This window comes from Ovis aries, chromosome 23, assembly GCF_016772045.2.
Source record: "Ovis aries strain OAR_USU_Benz2616 breed Rambouillet chromosome 23, ARS-UI_Ramb_v3.0, whole genome shotgun sequence".
Lineage (NCBI taxonomy): Eukaryota > Metazoa > Chordata > Mammalia > Artiodactyla > Bovidae > Ovis > Ovis aries.
This window is the reverse complement of record NC_056076.1, coordinates 23,863,018-23,882,234: the sequence shown is the minus strand read 5'-3', so window position 1 is coordinate 23,882,234 and position 19,217 is coordinate 23,863,018. Positions and strand designations below refer to the sequence as shown.

The window sequence follows — 19,217 nt, the reverse complement described above, 5'->3', positions numbered from 1 at the left end:
TTCAAGAGGAAATGAGTTGGAAGGATAGATGCTTTAAGAGTGGAATATATGAAACTGAGGTTGTGGTTGTTGTTCAGTTGCTAACTCATGTCTAACTCTTTGCTACCCCACGGTAGCCTGTCAAGCTCCTCTGTCCATGAGATTTCCCAGGCAAGAATGCTGGAGTGGGTTGCCATTTCCGTCTCCAAGGGATCTTCCCAACTCAGGGATCGAACCCCCATCTCCTGCATTGGCAGGCAGATTCTTTACCCCTGAGCCACTGGGGAAGGCCCTGAACTTGAGGCTAGAGTGGATTATGGGAGGTGTGTCTGAGCTGAGAAGAAAGAGGGAGGGGAGCTTGAAGGCTGTTACGAATAGTTAGGTAGTGTGGGCCCTCTTCAGAGTGTCCTGGCCAAGGTGAGCATCAGTGACTGAAATTGAGCAGCCCTTCCTTTGCCCAGCTTCCTGTCATGAGATGGAGCAGGGTCAACATGGAGGAAATATTGTCTTTTCTTATCCGCACAAGGATGTTGTAAAGGCTGGTGGTAGTAGAGAATCATCTGTGTGGATATTGAAACGGTTACGACAGAACTAGCATTGAAAGGGTGTGATATTTAGGAGCTGAAATCGTCCAGAGATGAAAGGGAGTGACCCAGGAGTTGGTAGATAATTACAGAAAGGTAAAACAGTCTGTTGACAACCGACTGTTGGAGATACAATGCTGGAGGCGTTTAAGGAGCAGGAAGGAGCACAGATGTCAGAAGTCCCATTTTCAGGCCCAGCAATACAAGATGTGTGGGAAAGACACAGGCTGCTACCTGAGAAGGTTCCAGGGGAAGTAGTGTCCGTGGACGAGGGCCAGGTCAATCAGATTTTGCTAATGACTAATCCTGAATTTCAGAAGAAAGAGTGGGAGGGTTTTAGTGGCTCTGAAGGGGTCCAGGGCAGGGTGAAAGCACTTAGGCAATAATTAAACCACAACAGGGATAAGCAAACTCCCCTAATTTGAAATGTGAATGAGTACTTCACCAAAGAGCACATACCCACACATCTCCAGCTAATGGGGACCAAAACTGGATTTCCTGGTCTCTCCTTTGAAGTTGTACTAACGAAATTGCTTTGAGAAATCACTGAAAGAATGGTAAATAGCTTATTTCCTTGAGTGTTCCTTGACTTGCCCACTTTTACATCTTATTGCAAACCACAATTGCTTCTTGTAGAACGAGTGTGTTCCCTATCTATATGAATACCATATACTTCTGTGTACAGTCTGTTAACCCCAGGATAGATTTTCAAACCTCGATACTGAAAATATGTTGAGTGCTCACAACGCCTATCCTTTGTGAACTGTTTACATGTAGACTGATTAATGCTGACAGCTCTCCTGTGAGCTAGTCAGACTTCCTAGGCTCTGTTGCTGTATTTGATTGAATTTTTCTATTTTTGATTTTTATGTTGTTTATATTTTTAATTTTATTATTTATTTATTTATTTTTTTACCAGTAAGGAAACAGACTTAGAGGTTCAGTGTTTCATTCGGGTGGCATGCTCAGGTTGATGTGAGTGACCCCAAAAGCCAGGCTCTGACCACTCTGTGACCCTGCCTGGAACCTTGGGGAACACTCTTAGCCCGGGAGTCACTGGTGCAGTTTAGCTTTGCAACAGTTGTCCAACTCTGTTCTGATGCTAACCTTGAGAATTTGACAAGGAGGAACCACCGGCTTATCCAAATGAAGGAATGGGCTACCACATGATTTCTGACAAATCAGTAATAAATGCCATGAAGCTGAACTGGTTTAGATGATTTCCTTACTTACTCTATTTCTAATAGGTGTTTGAACCAGCAGTTAGAATGGATATAATTTCCACACTTCTTACAGCTGTACAAATACACTTTGAAAATATAATTAGAGAGGGAAGGTGGGAAGTGAGGGGTTGTGGGGGCCTTGGGAGAGAGGGCAGGGGAGAGGAGGGTCCCACCATCTGTTTTTTAAATCTTTATTCTTTTCTCCTTTTCCCGTTCCTCCTTTGGGATATGAGAGAGTGAATAGTATTAAAGTGAATAATAACTATCAATTGGTAAGATACCCTTGGGGCAGTCCTGAGACTAAGCCTCTGCTACCATAGAGTTATTTCAGATGAACAGAGATTAGTTGACATGTGTTACACCACTAAATGGAAACTCAGGAAAGTATTTGAAAAGAAAGCGCTTTACGAAAGCTGGTAACCGGAAAGAAGTCTTGTAGCTTGATTCCAGTGACATGCGAATCTTTAGATAAAGATAATAACAGTAATGCGTTTGCTTTCTTCTTGCAGTCCGTTGGCCAGCAAAACAGATTTGTTTTTAAATGATAGACGCCTCGCCAAGTTATTTTATTTTAAAGTCTGGTTGCTTTTTTTTTTTTTTTACAGTATGGGAAAGGTAATATATTCTCAATTCTAGAATTAGCAAGACACAAAACTAGAGCTGTGCATTAGGTTTCTTTGACTCCTAAACAATTTTTCCAGTTAATAAGAATTAGAGACTCAAGAAAGTAAACTCTTCACATTTTATAGGCTTAGCTCAAGAGGTGAAAGAGTGATTTAGGAGAATCACTTGATATATATATCTTTGTTGACAACCCATGACCATTTATGTCTGTATAAGTATAGATCTGTGTCACCCAAAGAAAATATTTAGAATTTTGTGGACTATTTTAGTCTGAGATTTATGCTTATGTTTGTGTCTGAGTTGCTTTCTGAACATAATACATTGGTATATTATGAGTTTGCTTATACATATTAGGTTGACTTACAATACATGGCTGGCTGTGGAAACCATACTTATTTTATAGAAACGATACCATCCGTAGATCGTCTTCACCTCCTTCCCCTTCTGTTTATAAATTGTTATTAAAAAGAAAAAATAATGAGCTTCTCTTTTTGTGGCCATAATATATTTCATGTTTAAAATCCAAAGCAGCCATCCTACTTAATCTTTTAAAATGAGGAAACTGGAGAATGTACAATTTTCATCCATAGAGATCAAAAAAGGTTTTGCTTGTTATTAACCCTAATGGCTTTCAGGGAGGAAGCAGCACTCTAGCTGGAGAATTAGTATTTTCAAAGTCTCTATTTAAGGAAAAAGATTATAGAGAACACACATCCTATGTTTTAGTCCTCAGATCCCGGGGTGAATAATGATTCTAGCATTCGCAGAATTTTATGTGGTCCCTTTTCATTATTCCTTATGGCCAGTTTTATAAGCGGGTTTCTGATTGTATGATTCTTGGCAGAGTCATGTTAACTTAATGAAACATTATTCAGCTCACTCTTTGTTTGCGTTGGCTCAGAGGCCGCAGTTTGAGGGGCCTTTTTTTTCAAAAGTGAAAAGTGCTTTAAAATGGCCTGAAGTGTGTGGATGGGATCTCAGTTGAGACATCAATTACACCCAGATGAGCAGCTTCCTGGAGGAAGTGAGAAGGGTACTAATGAAGGTTTCGGCTCCCTCTGGGAATGGTCACACTGGCAGTTTATCCCTGGCAGTTTTATACAAGGGGTGGGAAGGGGGATGTGTGCACCCTGGAGCTGTGGAGGATGTGTTCAAGTGACTTTTGAAGAGGTCGCCCCACAATTGGGTGTCTCTGCTCGCGGTGGTATTGGTCTGGTGTTGCTGGGCTTTTTCAGGAGCTTGCCTGTGACTGCTCACGTGTGATTTTACATCAGATGACACACGAGCCTTCTTTGTGTTCATCATCCATCTCTCCCTGACAGCCATTCCTGAGAATCTTGTAGGAGGGAAGGAATTCTTTCAGCGACTGTGTCAGGTCCCCTGATTTTTCTTAGGTTGAGCGAATTTGTCTTTTATCCAACGTCTGCATTATCGTTAACAGCTTTGTTGGCTCCTAGAGACACCTGCTCTACATTGGTGGCCCAGGGAAACTTAAGTGTGTGAAAATGTTGTTGTTTTAGTTACACATGGAAGAAAAAACAGAGGAAAAAGAATACTCTTCACAGTCAGAAATGACCGTTGGCAGGATATAAAACTTCCTCTGCCCACTCTTTCTCATTCTCCTTTCTTTCATCCCAGCCCACAGCCTTCACAGTTCAGGGGAAGTATGAGGGACTTCAGAGATTCACACAGGCCTGGATCTCTCTCATGTCAGCATTTTACTTAAACCAGTCAATTCAAGGAGACATTATTCTAATAGTAAATGCCCAGAGGGATGGGAATCCCACAGTCTTCTTTATATTTGTGTCTCTGTGTTTTTGATAACCTTTATAATCAAGAATTTTTTCCTTATGCTGAAATCTCTGGAGCTTTTAATTAAACCAATTTTCTCCTTTTCCCCCCTCTGATGATGGAGAACAGCTGGGCATCATCTTAGCTCCCACCCCCTTCATCTTAACTCCTCCAAATAACTTATCCCAGCTCTTTCAAACATGACTTATAGATACTATTTTCCATTTCTTTTACCCATTAGGGACCTCTTTTTCTTACATATTTCCCCTTGAACCCTGAACTTTGTTCTTGTGTAAATGGATTTTGGTTAATTTTAACAGTCCAAGAGTCATGGAGTTAAAAAAAAAGTTTTTAAGTGTAGATAAAGTGACCCATTTAAGTGTACTTTCCCCTCTTTTCTTGTTCAAGGAAAGAAATATTTCATAATATAGAGATAAAGATTGGAAATAGAGTACGATCTCATGATAAAAGCGAAGTCCCTCTCATATAAAACCAAAATTAAATGTATTCTACCAATTACTCATCCCAAAGAGTCAGATTTCTTCTTGATTGATACAGTTTGTGATTGATAGAGAGGAACAAAGAATCCATGCTTTTAAAATGAAGTACTTTTTTCAGTCATGTCAGATAATCCATCGTTTCTTTTTTCTCTAAAGTGACAGGGTATAACCATTTCTCAAACAGTTAACCATCTGTTTGTCTAACTCCCTTTCTTATTCACTGGAGTTATGCTTTATATGTTGAAGTATGGCATCATTAGTAGTGCCCATGAATGAAGCACTTATCCTTGACCTATGCCAACCTTTTAATGATATTCTTTGCGGCTGCTTTTTTCTATTTCTCATTTTCTAGATGGGTTGCTGTATTTTGGAGCAGATGTTTCAGGAACTTGTTGCCATGTAGATCACAGGTGTTGTGGGGTATAAGAGAAATAGCTTCTAATTACCACCCCCCCCACCACACAAAGCAGCTTATTGTGTTATTTTCCATAATTCTAAGTGGATTCTATATTGGTTCTATGATAGGAGGGATTAGGTGGTTATAGGATATGTTGGAGAAGGAAATGGCAACCCACTCCAGTATTCTTGCCTGGAAAATCCCATGGACAGAGGACCCTGGTAGGCTACAGTCCATGGGGTCATAAAGAGTTGGACACGACTGAGTGACTTCACTTTATGGGATATGTATGCTTTTTCTATTAAATATTATTATTTCTGGTTTTGTTTCTCTTTTCTTATCTGAGCTTCTTGTCTAGATATACAGAGGTACTAATCCAACTAAAATGTCCTGGTGATAAATTGAGTGCTGATTAGGAGGGATTCCTATACCTTCAATGAGTAAACTATTCTTCCTAGTTACTTGTGGAAATTCATTGTCTGGTCTGATACAAACCAATGTGTTTGTGAACTATTGGAGGACATTGCAATAAAATTGCAGTACATCTAGGTCTGGGATATCAGATGACCGTCATTTGTCGTGTGTGATATCTGCCACCCAAATCGTTAATGTGTCTGGCATGATTACGTCTTGTGGAGCACGTTCTTACTGATACACATGCCTGGTATACTCATGAATCATCTGATTCGTTCTTCCTCCTAGTTAATTTTTGCTCTCTTTTCTGCAGCCCTCTTCTGACCAAGAAAAGGGCCTTTTGACCTAATATAGCAGACTGTATAGTAAAGTTTAGTTTGTTTCTGTTGTTGTTCAGTGGCTTAGCTGTGTCTGACTCATTGGGACCCCATGGACACACCAGCCTCCTCTCTTCTCCACGGTCTTCTGGAGTTTGCTCAAACTCATGTCCATTGAATCGGTGATGCTGTTGAACCATCTTTGCCGCTCCTTTCTCCTTTTGTCGTCAATCTTCCCCTAGCATCAGAGTCTTTGCCAGTGAATCAGCTCTTCATGTCAGGTGGCCAAAATGTTGGAGCTTCAACATCAGCCTTTCCAATGAATATTCAGGGTTAATTTCCTTTAGGATTGACTGGTTTAATCTCCTTGCAGTCCAAGGGACTCTTAAGAGTCTTCTCTAGCACCACAGTTTGATGCATCAGTTCTGCAGTGCTCAGCCTTATTTATGGTGCAGCTCTCACATCTGTACATGACTACGGGAAAAACCATAGCTTTAACTATATGGACATTGGTCAGCAAAACGATGTCTCTGCTTTTTAATATGCTGTGTAAGTTTGTCATAGCTTTCCTTCCAAGGAACAAACATCTTTTAATTTCATGGCTGAAATCACCATCCAAGTTATATTAGTTGTATTTTATTCATAGAGAATGTTGTTCAAATACTATCTAATACCAGTACTTACAATGTTTAGACACTGCCTCCCTTGAAAGTCTGAGGGGAAAATTGCTGTTTCCATTATTTTATTGCTATTATTTCTCTGTTTAATTGCTCACCTCTTATACCCTTTGGATGTTTTCTTGTAATGCAACAAGGGAAATTGTTTAAATCTAGATATCTAAACATATATTGGAATAAGGACTGCTCTGAGAGGAGCGGTTCTCCTCAGTTTGAATCCAAAAAGGATTAAGGAGTTGCCTTTTTCCTGAAAGAAATGGAGTCCTGGAAATATTTAGCTGAGATCACATGATTTTGTCTGGTTGCCATTAAGTCATCTTCAACAGTTTTTGGCATGTATGTTGCTGCTGTTTATATCCAGAGTATCTGATGTGCACAATTTCAAATGTAAGTGTGACACATAAAACATAGCACAGTTCAAACATAAATTTTTGGGGTTATTTGCCAATCTGGGGATAATTTTGAATTATCCACTTATTGATCCTTTAAAACAAATTTTGGTTATCACTGCCAGCAGGTTCATAGGGTTGGTTTTTCTCAGGCAGAAGGAATAGTTCTAAACCTTTTTTTTTAATTTTAATCATTCCTTATCTTTGGCTGTGCTGGATCTTCATTGCTGTGAGGGCTTTTGTCTAGTTGCAGGGAGTAGGGGCTGGGCTCTAGTTGCCATGTGCAGGCTTCTCTTCGCGGTGAGTCCTCTTGCTTCGGTTCCCAGGCTCCAGGGCACAGGCTCAGTATTTGTGGTGCATGGGCCAGCTGCTCTGTGGCATGTGGGATCTTACTGGATCAGGGATAGAACCCATGCCTCCTGCATTGGCAGGCGGATTTTTTTTTTTAACCACTGAGCCACCAGGGAAGCCCTATACCATTGTTTTATGAAAAAAGTACTTTTAAGAAAACTTAAGGGCTCAAAGTCAGGTCTTAGGTCTTCGTCACTGTTATTCCCCTGCATTTTATACAGTCCTTGGCAGGAAGGTGTTTAATAAAAGTGTTGCAATTGAATAAATGATTAATAAACAATTAAGCTCCTCTAAGATCTAGCCCTCTTTTGAAATTGAATTCTAACAATGTGCCACATTCAGTTTAGTTCAGTCGCTCAGTCGTGTCCGACTCTTTGTGACCCCATGAACCACAGCACACCAGGCCTCCCTGTCCATCATCAACTCCCGGAGACCACCCAAACCCACGTCCATTGAGTTGGTGATGCTCATCCTCTGTCGTCCCCTTCTCCTGCCCTCAATCTTTCCCAGCTTCAGGGTCTTTTCAGATGAGTCAGCTCTTCGCACCACTTTAGGTGGCTAAAGTATTGGAGTTTCAGCTTCAGCATGAGTCCTTCCAAAGAATATTCAGGACTGATTTCCTTTAGAATGGACTGGTAGGATCTCCTTTCAGTTCAAGGGACTCTCAAGAGTCTTCTCCAACACCACAGTTCCACATTATTAATCCTGATATACTGTGTGCTAGTTGATTTAAATTTTTGTAGTTTAGAAGAACTCTGCTAAGCCTATAGCGTATACAGGATCAATTTGATGGAAAACTGTTTTGATATGAGAGTGTCTGTTTGTTCAGAAAATTGAAATGAAGTGGTTGGAGGAAGAACTGAAAGAAATGAAATCGATCAAGGAATGCTCATTTTCCTGCCTTCATTAGCCCTTTGAACCCTGGTTACCTCAGGTAGCCAGTCACTTCGTATGTAGATGAATGAGACATATGATGATTAATATCTTTGTTGCGTTGACTCTCTTGTGCCCACATCCTGGGCTATTTTGTGGTTCTGCCCCCACACGGCTCCTGACATTTCAAGTAAGCATTGTCATTTCTAATTTTGACTTTTCAGTGATAGTTATTTTTATTTTACCACACAAAACCTCCAGACTGTGAGGTTCCTCTTGAAATAAGTCAACAAGTAAGGACAGCAAAAGGAAATGTATCTACATTTAGTGGCAGGTCATGGGGCTTCCCAGGTGGCTCTGATGTTAAAGAATCTGCCCACAATGCAGGAAACCTGGGTTCGATCCCTGGATCGGGAAGATCCCCTGGAGAAGGGAATGGCAACCCATTCCAGTATTGTTGTCTGAAGAATTCCATGGACAGAGGAGCCTGACGGGCTCCAGTCCATGGGGTCCCAAAGAGTCAGACACGATTGAGCGACTAACACTTTTAGCTTTCACACTTCACATAGATCTGCCACGGACTTGCATAAGATGTTTTTTTTCAGTTTGGTTTTCATATTTTCCCTAATTTATCTTAGGATAACGTGCAATCTTTTAATAAAGATTCTGTTTTCAAATTTTAAAAATTAATTTGTGTGTATATATGCTTTTCCACCAAAAAAAACCAACAACAATAACAACAACTGTGCTTTGCTGACTTCCCCTTCCATGAATTCTTGTTAAAAACAGTAACTGAAAGTTAACTTTAGAAAGAAATACTTCAGAACTTCCCTAGTGGTCTGGTGGTTTAAGAATCCACCTGCCAATGCAGGGAACACATATTCAATCCCTGGTCCAGGAAGATTCCACATGCTACAGGCCAGATAAGCCCGTGCACCACAACCACTGAGCCTGTGCTCTAGAGACACAACTGCTGACGCTCAATTGCCTAGAGACCATGCTTTGCAACAAGAGAAGCCACTGCAATGAGAAGCCCAAGCACTTTCAACAAAGAATAACCCCCTACTCACCACAACTACCAGAGAAGGCAATGGCACCCCACTCCAGTACTCTTGCCTGGAAAATCCCAGAAGGAGGAGCCTGGTGGGCTGCAGTCCATGGGGTCGCTAAGAGTCGGACACGACTGAGCGACTTCCCTTTCACTTTTCACTTTCATGCATTGGAGAAGGAAATGGCAACCCACTCCAGTGTTCTTGCCTGGAGAATCCCAGGGATGGGGGAGCCTGGTGGGCTGCCATCTATGGGGTCGCACAGAGTCGGACACGACTGAAGCGACTTAGCAGCAGCAGCAGCAGCAGCACCACAACTAGAGAAAAACCTGCACAGCAATGAAGATCCAGCATAGCCAATGTTTTTTTTAAGGAAAAGAAATAGATACTTGAGACAAATTTCATAAAAATAAAATTGGACAGTTTAGTTTAATTAACGTTCATGGATCAACTGCTCTGTGCCAGTCTTTGCACAGAAGTAAGTATTCAAGTTGCTGGGCCTGTGAGTGATAAGGCAGATGCAGGCAACAGTATCTGAGAGACTGACATGAATTCATAACACTAAGTTCCAAGAAAGCATGGGTAGGAGAAGAGTAAGTCTTCCTCAGAGATGGGGATAGTCAGGAAAGCTTGGAGGGAGCTGTTTGAGTTCGGTCTGTCAAGATGAGTTTGCTAGGCAGAAAGATGAAAGAGGGACGGTCAGAGCAAGTGAGACAAATACGGCGAGTATTATGTGAGTTCAGGAAATGCCACAAGATTTCGACTGGCTGAATCAGAGAGATGGGAGTTGGGAAGATGACCAGGTGTGAGACTAGAAATAAAGACAGAGTCAAGATTGCATTCTGCTCAAACATACGGTTATCGGGGGAAGGGAGTTTGGGATCGACATGTACACACTGCTATATTTAAAGCGGATAGCCAACAAGGTCCTACTGTATAGCACAGCGAACTCTGCTCAATGTTATGTGGCAGCTTGGATGGTGGCGGGGTGGGGGTGGGGTGCGGTGTTTAGAGGAGAATGTATGCCTATATATGTGTGACTGAATCATTCTGTTGTATAGCTGAAAGTATCACAACGTTGTTAATCAGCTATACGCTAATGTAAAATTTAAAAAAAAAATTTCAAAGGAGTCCATTCTCCTTTCTCCTGTTTTTGTGTCTTGTGCTAAAGTTCAAAGCCCTCTTGTGTAGCTGTCAGGGGCTTAGTACTTAGGCTGGGGGGAATGTCACCCATGCCTTCATCTCAGTGCTGTGCTCAGGCGCTCAGTCATTTCCCACTCTGAGCAGCCCTGCTCACAAAGTATGAGCTTTAGTCCATATTTTCCAGTTCCGTCACACTGTTGGGTCTCATGGTGAATGAAAAAGAAGAGAGAGGGGAAGGGACAGCTTGGGACTTGGAGAAAAGAGGCTGCCATCCAGTCTTGTTGAGATGCACTCAGCAGTTCCTCTAGCCTCAAGGGCTAACTGGTGATGACCTGTAAATCCCTTGGGTCCCAAGCCTTCTCAGTAAAATATTTTGGAGGAGGAGTTTGGGAATCTGAGTGTGAATGAGAGTAGAGGTAGATGAGCGACAGCGACTGAAAAGTCCCATTAAACTGTTGGAATTAAAACCTGGCAGATTAACTTTCAACTATGCTTTTAGCTTGCCTAGTTTTATCAGGCAAGCAAAACATAGAAATAATATTCCTGTGCCTTTTAAAACATTTTATTTTTTCTAGTCTTCAGTTTGTCCAGCTACAAGTAGGGCAGGCAGTCTTGTGGGGTTTCCAGGTATAAAGTCCTAGCATGAATTTTGTGATGCTGCCAGTGCAGAGTTACAAAAGAAAAAAAGAGAAAGAGTTTCTGTTCTATCCCAAGTGCCAAGAAGATATCACTTCTAAGCTGCATGTCAGAGTTAGATATTTATTGGCTAAAACATCTGTCCTAATTCTTCAGTTTCCTGGCTCCTGTTGTAATTTCAACATACAGGGGATTTCCCCTGGCCCTTTCTTGAACATTAATTTTTTTTTGGCTTGTATTTCAGAGGCCAAACGCAGCCCTTAGATAAATATTCAGGCAACTGTTTAAAATAAGCCCTGTATTATTTATTTATCACATCTGTTAAGAAAGCTGCAAGGATAAAGTAAGAGTGAAAACTGTGTGTTTTGTCAGAATATGAATCTTGCAAGAGTGTGTTCAACCACTGCTCCATCTCCACAGTGAGTGGTTTTAGATTCAGCTACCCTCACGGCAGAGAATGAATATATCACTTAGATGCCCGTGTTTAGGGTCTATATAATCAGTGTACACACACACACACACACACATACACACACACACACAGACACAGGCACACACTCTTTGAAGGCTGTGCATGCATTATATTCTGTCCTACTCATTTTTATTCTTGAACTTTCCCTTAGAAACAAGGTTTAAATATACAGGAATACTCATTTATATATTTTATTTTCTATTACATTTTTCTTTAAGAATCTGCATTTATTTTTTTAGAAATAAATAATTACAGGGAAACCAGTTTGGCCCAGAGAAATAGGATAAAGTTCAGAAAGAGGAACCAGGGAGGAAAATGACTCTGTAGTAAAGGAATTCTCATGATGCTTCACTTGGGTCTAGGCTGGAATGTAAGATGAAGTAAAACAGAATTGAGTTAAAGGGAATTGAACCACATTGAGGAAAAACTTCACAGTATTTTTTGAGGCTGTTTCACTTTTATTGTCATTCCCTCCAACTGAAATTCTGGGCTATATGTTGACAACTCTTTCTTTTGGAAGCACTGTGTGTAAACACATGTGATTCACTATTAACACAATGCGGTAGTGAATTTAAACAACCATACAGCGTATACACTGACACCGAAATAGGTATCACAATACCCCGTGGTTTCCTAGGTCAGAAACAAATAGAGCCAGTTGTAATTTAGATACCTGTTATCCTCAGGAAGTGACAGCTGAGTGTATACTGCTTATTGTAGCAGTCAGAAAATAAAAGACATAAGGTTTTGATTACACCCACACTGATTCAGTAATTGTTGTTTTTTTGATCCTGCTGCATTGAAGTTTACCTTTGAAACACTTATGAATAAAATCATTTCCTGAGAAAATTGGTAAATGTGTTTTGATGCCCAGTAGGCCAGGAGCATTCTGATGCTTTTTACAAATTCCCTGAAACCCACGTGCTGCATTTTGGCTGTCTTTTTAAACTACCATTAGGTTTGTATTTTTCTAGGTGGTGATACTAATTTAAGAATGTGAAAGTAGTAAAACGTATTTGCTAATGTGCACTTTTCTTTTGGCTGGGCTCACATTCCATCCATTTAGCTCTGTTCAGTTGGGATTGTATAACGTATCCACCACCTTCCTCTCATCTCTCCAGTTTGACACACTTCCTATTGACTCCAGAATATTGAAAAAAAAAAAAGTGTTCCATGTAATCAGTATAAAAATAAATTTATCTTTAGAATATAAACTGATGGCTATTTCTCATATTCCTTGATAAGTAAGCTTTGGCAAAGGGTACAAATAAGTGATGATATTAAGGAGAGAGGCCAGGAAGCCATAGTTTATGTAAGCAGTATTATAAAATGTTTCTTTACTGGACCATTTAGATTGTTTTAAGCATAAAATGTCATAGTGTATCGAAGAGAAAAAAGTTACCTGATCTTTAACTCAGGCATTGCTCTCCCTGGATATCTGGGCTCATCCTTTTGCTACTTCGACCTTAATGTTTTCTGGGCCAGTTGACCTCAGTTTTTTCTTATCAGAGCTCAACGTCTTGTTTCTTTGTGGCCTTATTAACTTCCTGTTTCATGTCTTCCAACATTATGCAACATGTTCTTTAGACATTAAATTTTCTGTATCAGTTCTTGGCTTTGAAGCCAGATATTCTAAATGGAAGATTATGGACCTGGCCTTGGACCCCAGTTCTGCTGTTCTACTGGCTGTGAGCGTGGGCACATGAATGACCATTTCTGAGCTGTAGTTTTCTCTCTCCAATGTGGAGATGACACTTTTTCCATCTCGCAAGGAAGCTGTGAGGATGAAATGAGGTCACGTATGTGAAATGCCTGGCATTAATAACTAACAGCTATTTTCTAGAATGTGTTCATTTTGTCTTCCTGACTACTTTGTATCACTCAAACAAAACTCGATTCACTCTTTTGCCTGAGCATCTTCTTTCATGGGCTGCATTTTCCGTTTCTAGTCAGTGTGAGCTTTATTTATTTATTTAATTTTATTTTTACTTTGTTTTACTTTACAATATTGTATTGGTTTTGCCATACATTGACATGAATCCGCCACGGGTGTATGCGAGCTCCCAATCCTGAATCCCCCTCCCACCTCCCCAAAACAGTGCTGTCAACACGGCCACATGCACATGTCTGCATTTTTTACTAGAATTTTTGTTTGTTTGTTTCAGATTTTATTGGAGTAAAATGACTCTACAGTGTGACTAGAATCTTAACTCGTCCACCCACCTTTCACACTCAGGTCGGAATTGTCCCAAGCTCCTGTTCCTTGGAAATTTTTCTTAGATTAGTGTTAACCCTGGTGCCCTTAAGAAGGCTTATTTTAAGCTTTTACAATATGTTCTCGAGTTATTTTCTTCCATATGACTTCCTCTTGCCTCCTGCCTTTGACATATGCCTCCATTTGCCACTAATCACAGTGCTTCCTTGTGTGGATTTTCCACATAAATTCCCCCTCCCCTGGAGTACAGAGAAAAGGCCTTCTATCTCTGCTGCTGCCAGAGTCACATCAGTGTGAAACCCGCTCTCTCAGGCAGAGTGTCTGAGGAGGATGGAAAGAAGCGTTGGCGCTCCAGCACAGGTGTTACAGAGTAGAAATGACGGTGAACTTGACTTCCATAGATGAGGCACCGGGGATGGCTTGACTGTAGTAAAAATGGGTAGATCATATTGTAATCTGCAGAGTCCATGATTTTCTTAAAAATAATTACCTTCAGTTAACACTCAGCATCTCACATTTCATTTTTCCTTCTCCATGCTATGTACTTTGGCCCATAGCAGAGGATATACACACACCCCAGTGCACAGATTCTATAGACGGAGGGCTTTTAAAGGGAAGATTCACAGTACCTCTGAGGCTGAAAGTGAAAGTGTGAGTCGCTTAGCTGTATCTGACTCTTTGCGACCCCATGGACTGTAGCCTACCAGGCTCCTCTGTACATGGATTCTCCAGGCAAGAATACTGGAGGGGGTAGCCATTCCCTTCTCCAGGGGATTCTGCGGTTGGTAGATTGAAAACAATTTCATTGATGTGGATTCTTTCTTCAGAATGTTATGAATTGCCCAGTCTGCATACTCACCTCCAGAAAGTACCTACTGACTCCCACCTCTTGAGACAGATACTGTGCTCTTTTTTATGTCTGTACAGTAGCCCGAGACATTGAAATTATCATCAGTTAGCGGGTAAGGGAACTGAGGCTCAGAGAGGTTCAGTGTAACTGTGGCCACAGAGTGATTAAATGATCCCTTCTTTCAAATTGAGATACTCATCTTTATATTGTGCTATTTTGCTTTTTTTTAGGTATCCATTTTCAATTGGAGAAAAGCTCCAAGCGAGTTAATTATAGTGAATATTAAAAAAAGGAATTCAAATTAGTAATATCATTATCTCTCTGTTTCTAGTGTGTGCGAAGCAGGTAACCGATGAGGCGTCTTCCACCCGAGATTCAAGCCTTCCTAACACAGCAGTGCAGAGCAAGTTAGTGTCTTCCTTCCAGCAACACACCAAAAAGGCTCTCAAACAGGTAAGGTCGCTGGCACTTGTCTGTCTCTCAGTTCTACCTACTTAAGATAATGAAGCTTATGCAGGAAAAGCAAAATAAATAGGAATGTAGTAATCTGGAAGCCGCAGAGATGTGTTAGATTCAGCCACCCCGCTAATATCCAGTACGCTGACTTTAAGCTACAGACTAGGAGAGGCTTGGCTGAGAACTTTGATGTAAAATAGAAGAGGCAAAGTGTGCTTGGAAACATATCGAACTTAATTAAGAGTGTGCGTGTGTGTGTGTGTGTGTGAGTGTGTGTGTGTGTGATTTAGAGCAAATATATTGCTTGTTCATACACGTATTTTGAAAATACTGTCTCTATTTATGGTCTTATGTTTATCTGATAGTTGACGTCAAAAAGAAATGTAATTTCTTTCTTGTTACTGAAATGCATTGCTATAAATAAGAAAAATAGTGGTTGTGGCTTCCTTGCATCTCGACTATCCATTAGTGTGTTTGGTGCTGAATAGAGGTCAGCTTTGCAGTATCATCCCCACATTACATAAGCAGTCTTGACCTGTGTGTCCTTGTCCAGAGATGATGGTGAAAAGTGTGGTTATAATATTGGACTGGAGAAAGAAAGAAAGTGTTAGTGACTCAGTTGTATCCAACTCTTTGCAACCCCATGAACTGCAGCCTATCGGGCTCCTCTGGCCATGGAATTCTCCTGGCAAGAATACTGGAGTGGGTATCCATTCCCTTCTCTAGGGAATCTCCCTGACTCAGGGATTGAACCTGGGTCTCCTGCATTGCAGTCGGATTCTTTACCACTCAGACATAACCTGGTTTCAACCCTTGCTACTCACTATGTGACTCTGGGTAAGCCACATTTCTTTTCTGAATCTTAACTCTTCTAGAAGATGGAGAAAATAAAAGTACCCTTCACCTGGGAATGATCCAAGAATTAAGAGAGGTGATAAGCTGAAAGGAGGTGGTAAAGTGAATGTGTAGCCCATAATAATCGCTAATGAATGTTAGCTACAGCCACCCCAGAAATGCTGCATGTGTCCAGAAGAAAAGAAGGAGATTCTGTGGGCAGAGGGGAGCAGTGCATGATTAGAATAATGTCAGTAAATGCAGAGCTCACATACTTAGCCCTGAATTCATGGTTTTCCCTTGTTTAACTGCTTTCCTGATTTTTTATTTTCATCATTTTGTGACAGCCACCTCCACCTCACCCCTTGCTGACCCTTACCAAGTCTAGTAATAGAGGTGTCATTCTAAATGGTAGATTTATAAGAAGGAAAAAGAAGCCATGTTTTTAAATAAAGTTAAAAACATTTTTGAAGTCTTACCAACACATAAAGCTACGTAATATTCACATCTAATCTCTTGAAGTTAGAATGTCTCCACCGACTCCTCTGTTTCAAACTAGGAAACTTTAAGAAGGAAACAACATTTTTATACTGAATTCTATTACTTTTTAATTCCATTTTAGCTACTGAAATCACAGTATTTCTACTCACTGGTATTATATGTAAGGTAGTAACAGTGTTTCATCCTACAGAGGTCAAATACTGAGCTCGCTATTTGTGTCCTTGCTCTTGTGAAATGTTTTAGATGCCAGAGAACAAAATTAAATTCAGTGTGGCGATCCCTTTTTCCCTGATGAAGTAAACTAGGGGTGATGGTAGGGACGCCTGGGGAAAGGCTGATTCTAGTGGGAAAGTGGATGCAGGTACTAACATACCAACGAAACGGGAGACTGCTGACTTGAGCATTTAGGAAAGGTAGATGTGCCAGCCCCAAGCATCCTGTATCCTGCATCGAACCTAGACGGGCCTCCAATTAAAATAAATTAAAATTTAAAAAAAGAGACGTAGATGCAAACCTAAACGACACTCATGCTTCTGAAGAGCAGTGATTTAGAAACTGTGGACACCGCGAATCGTCCTCCATATGAATGCAAAGCTATTCATTCACATCTCTTTACCGTCACGTCACATTATTTTTAACTTTCTTCATGTTTGTTTCATATCCTTTGAATGTTTTTTTTGTTTTCTGTTTTGTTTTTTTTTTTTACAATTACTAAAACATGACACAGTTTTGAGTTCCTGGGTATTTTTTGTTTGTTTTATTTTTTGTAGATTGCGTATCCACGGGAAGTACTACTTGCTTGATTAGCATCTAAACCTTGTTTTAAGGAGCCAGCCCTGTAAGCTTCTTAATGTCCTGAGAGAGCTATTTATTCATGTCTTAAAACTTACTGTCTTATAATCAGGTAACAAGTTAGTCACCCGGACAGTGTGGCACAATATATAGCAGATATGCTAATATTTGATTAATAATCAAATTCGTATTGGAAGTACATTTAGAAGAAAAGCTGTTCTTGTAGAATTTTGCCAGATTCCTTGTAATTGCTGAGTTTCTTAAGGCAGCGTTTCAAAAATTGACTGAATATGCGGCATTTTGAATTGCAGCAGCCTCAGCAGATTTGCAGCTTTCTTTTTGATAGTTGAATGGCCTATGACCGTGTAGAATTCTTTGAAAGTGTATATACTGTTATATATATATATATATATATGTATGTGTTCTGTGGTTGTGAATATGTTTTGTGTGTATACATAAACCATAATCTTACAGCATGAATCATAATCTTAAGAACCTAGGGCCAGCCGAATAACCCTAAAAATAATTACATTAGCTTGTCATTTATTTTTATGCTCTGCATTTAACAGGCACTATGCCATTTAATGCTCACACAAATCTTTTAAAGTAATCCTTTAAAATATGTTTCAAATGAGGAAGCTACAGCCCAGAGGAACTAGAAAACTTACCCAAGACTGTCCAGTGAGTAAATCTTGAAGATGACATTTGAACCCAGAATCACAGTTTCAGATTCTGCCCTCTCAACTATTAGTTCCTTTTAGCATATTCTTCCTAGGTGCCTCAGTGGTAAAAAAATCCCTCTGCAGTACAGGAGATGTGGGTTCAATCCCTGGGTCAGGAAGATCCCCTGGAGAAGAGCATGGGAACCCACTCCAGTATCATTTTCTGGAGAATCCCATGGACAGAGGAGCCTGGTGGACTACAGTCCATGGGGTCGCAAAAGAGTCAGACACAACTTAGCAACTAAAAACAACTACAGCAGTGTAATAGGATACATGGAGTTTTGACATCATCCAAGGAAACCTGCATTCCCGAGTAGTGGTATAATGTAAGGAAAGCATGCTGCTGCTGCTAAGTCACTTCAGTCATGTCCGACTCTGTGCGACCCCATAGACGACAGCCCACCAGGCTCCCCCATCCCCGGGATTCCCCAAGCAAGAATACTAGAGTGGGTTGCCATTTCCTTCTCCAGTGCACTTAGTCATTAAGAATATTATTTCTGGGCTTCTCTGTGGTTAAGACTCCACCTTCCAATGCAGAAGGCATGGGTTCAGTTCCTGGTCCAGGAACTGAGATCCCACGTGCCACACAGCACAGCCAAAACAAGATAATTTTTTCAAAAAATAATATTATTTCCTAACAAAGACTGCTTGTGTTCAGTATCAGCACATATTAAAGGTAGATACTTAAATATAGTAGCATTTATCATTTTACTAGGAGTATATTTTGAGTCAGTAGGGCTTTTGTATTTCAGCTCTATATTGCGCAGTGTAGATTCTTAGAAAAAGAAGGTGGGGGAAAAAAATCCAGTAGCTTTTTACACACTCTTGCCTGGAAAATCTCATGGACAGAGGAGCCTGGTAGGCTGCAGTCCACGGGGTCACAAAGAGTCGGACATGATTGAAGTGACTTAGCAGTAGCAGCAGCAGCTTTTTACATGTAAGTATAGTGAAGAAATGGCTTCCCTGGTAGCTCAGCTGATGAAGAATCTGCCTGATTTGTAGGAGACCCTGGTTCAGTTCCTGGGTTGGGAAGGTCTCCTGGAGGAGGGCATGGCCATCCACTCCAGTATTCTTGCCAGGAGAATCCCCCATGGCCAGAGGAGCCTGGCGGGCTACAGTGCATGGGGTCGCAAAGAGTCAGACATGACTGAGCTACTAAGCACAGCACAGCACATAGTGAAGAAAAGTAATTTAAAACAAACCTCAGGCTTGCCTCGTGGCTCAGTGGTAAAGAATCCACCTGCCAGTACAGGAGACGTGGGTTCGATCTCTGGTCTGAGAAGATCCCACATGCCACAGAATAATGAAGCCCATGCACCAACTGCCAAGCCCGTGCTCTAAGGTGCACGTGCCGCAGCTTGTGAAGCCCAAGAGCTGTAAAACTTGTCCTCAGCAGCAAGGGAAGCCACCACATCTCGAGAAAAGCCA

General features: G+C 40.9%; 1 protein-coding gene across 1 annotated transcript in view; it reads left to right on the top strand.

Moving 5' to 3' along the window:
* The window catches only part of ASXL3 (ASXL transcriptional regulator 3), a 200,229-nt gene that overhangs the window by 76,768 nt on the left and 104,244 nt on the right, over window positions 1-19,217 (top strand). Inside the window, exon 5 of the mRNA XM_060405208.1 lies at window positions 14,816-14,937. Coding sequence (XP_060261191.1) covers window positions 14,816-14,937 — 122 coding nt within the window. The remainder of the gene's footprint in view (window positions 1-14,815; window positions 14,938-19,217) is intronic.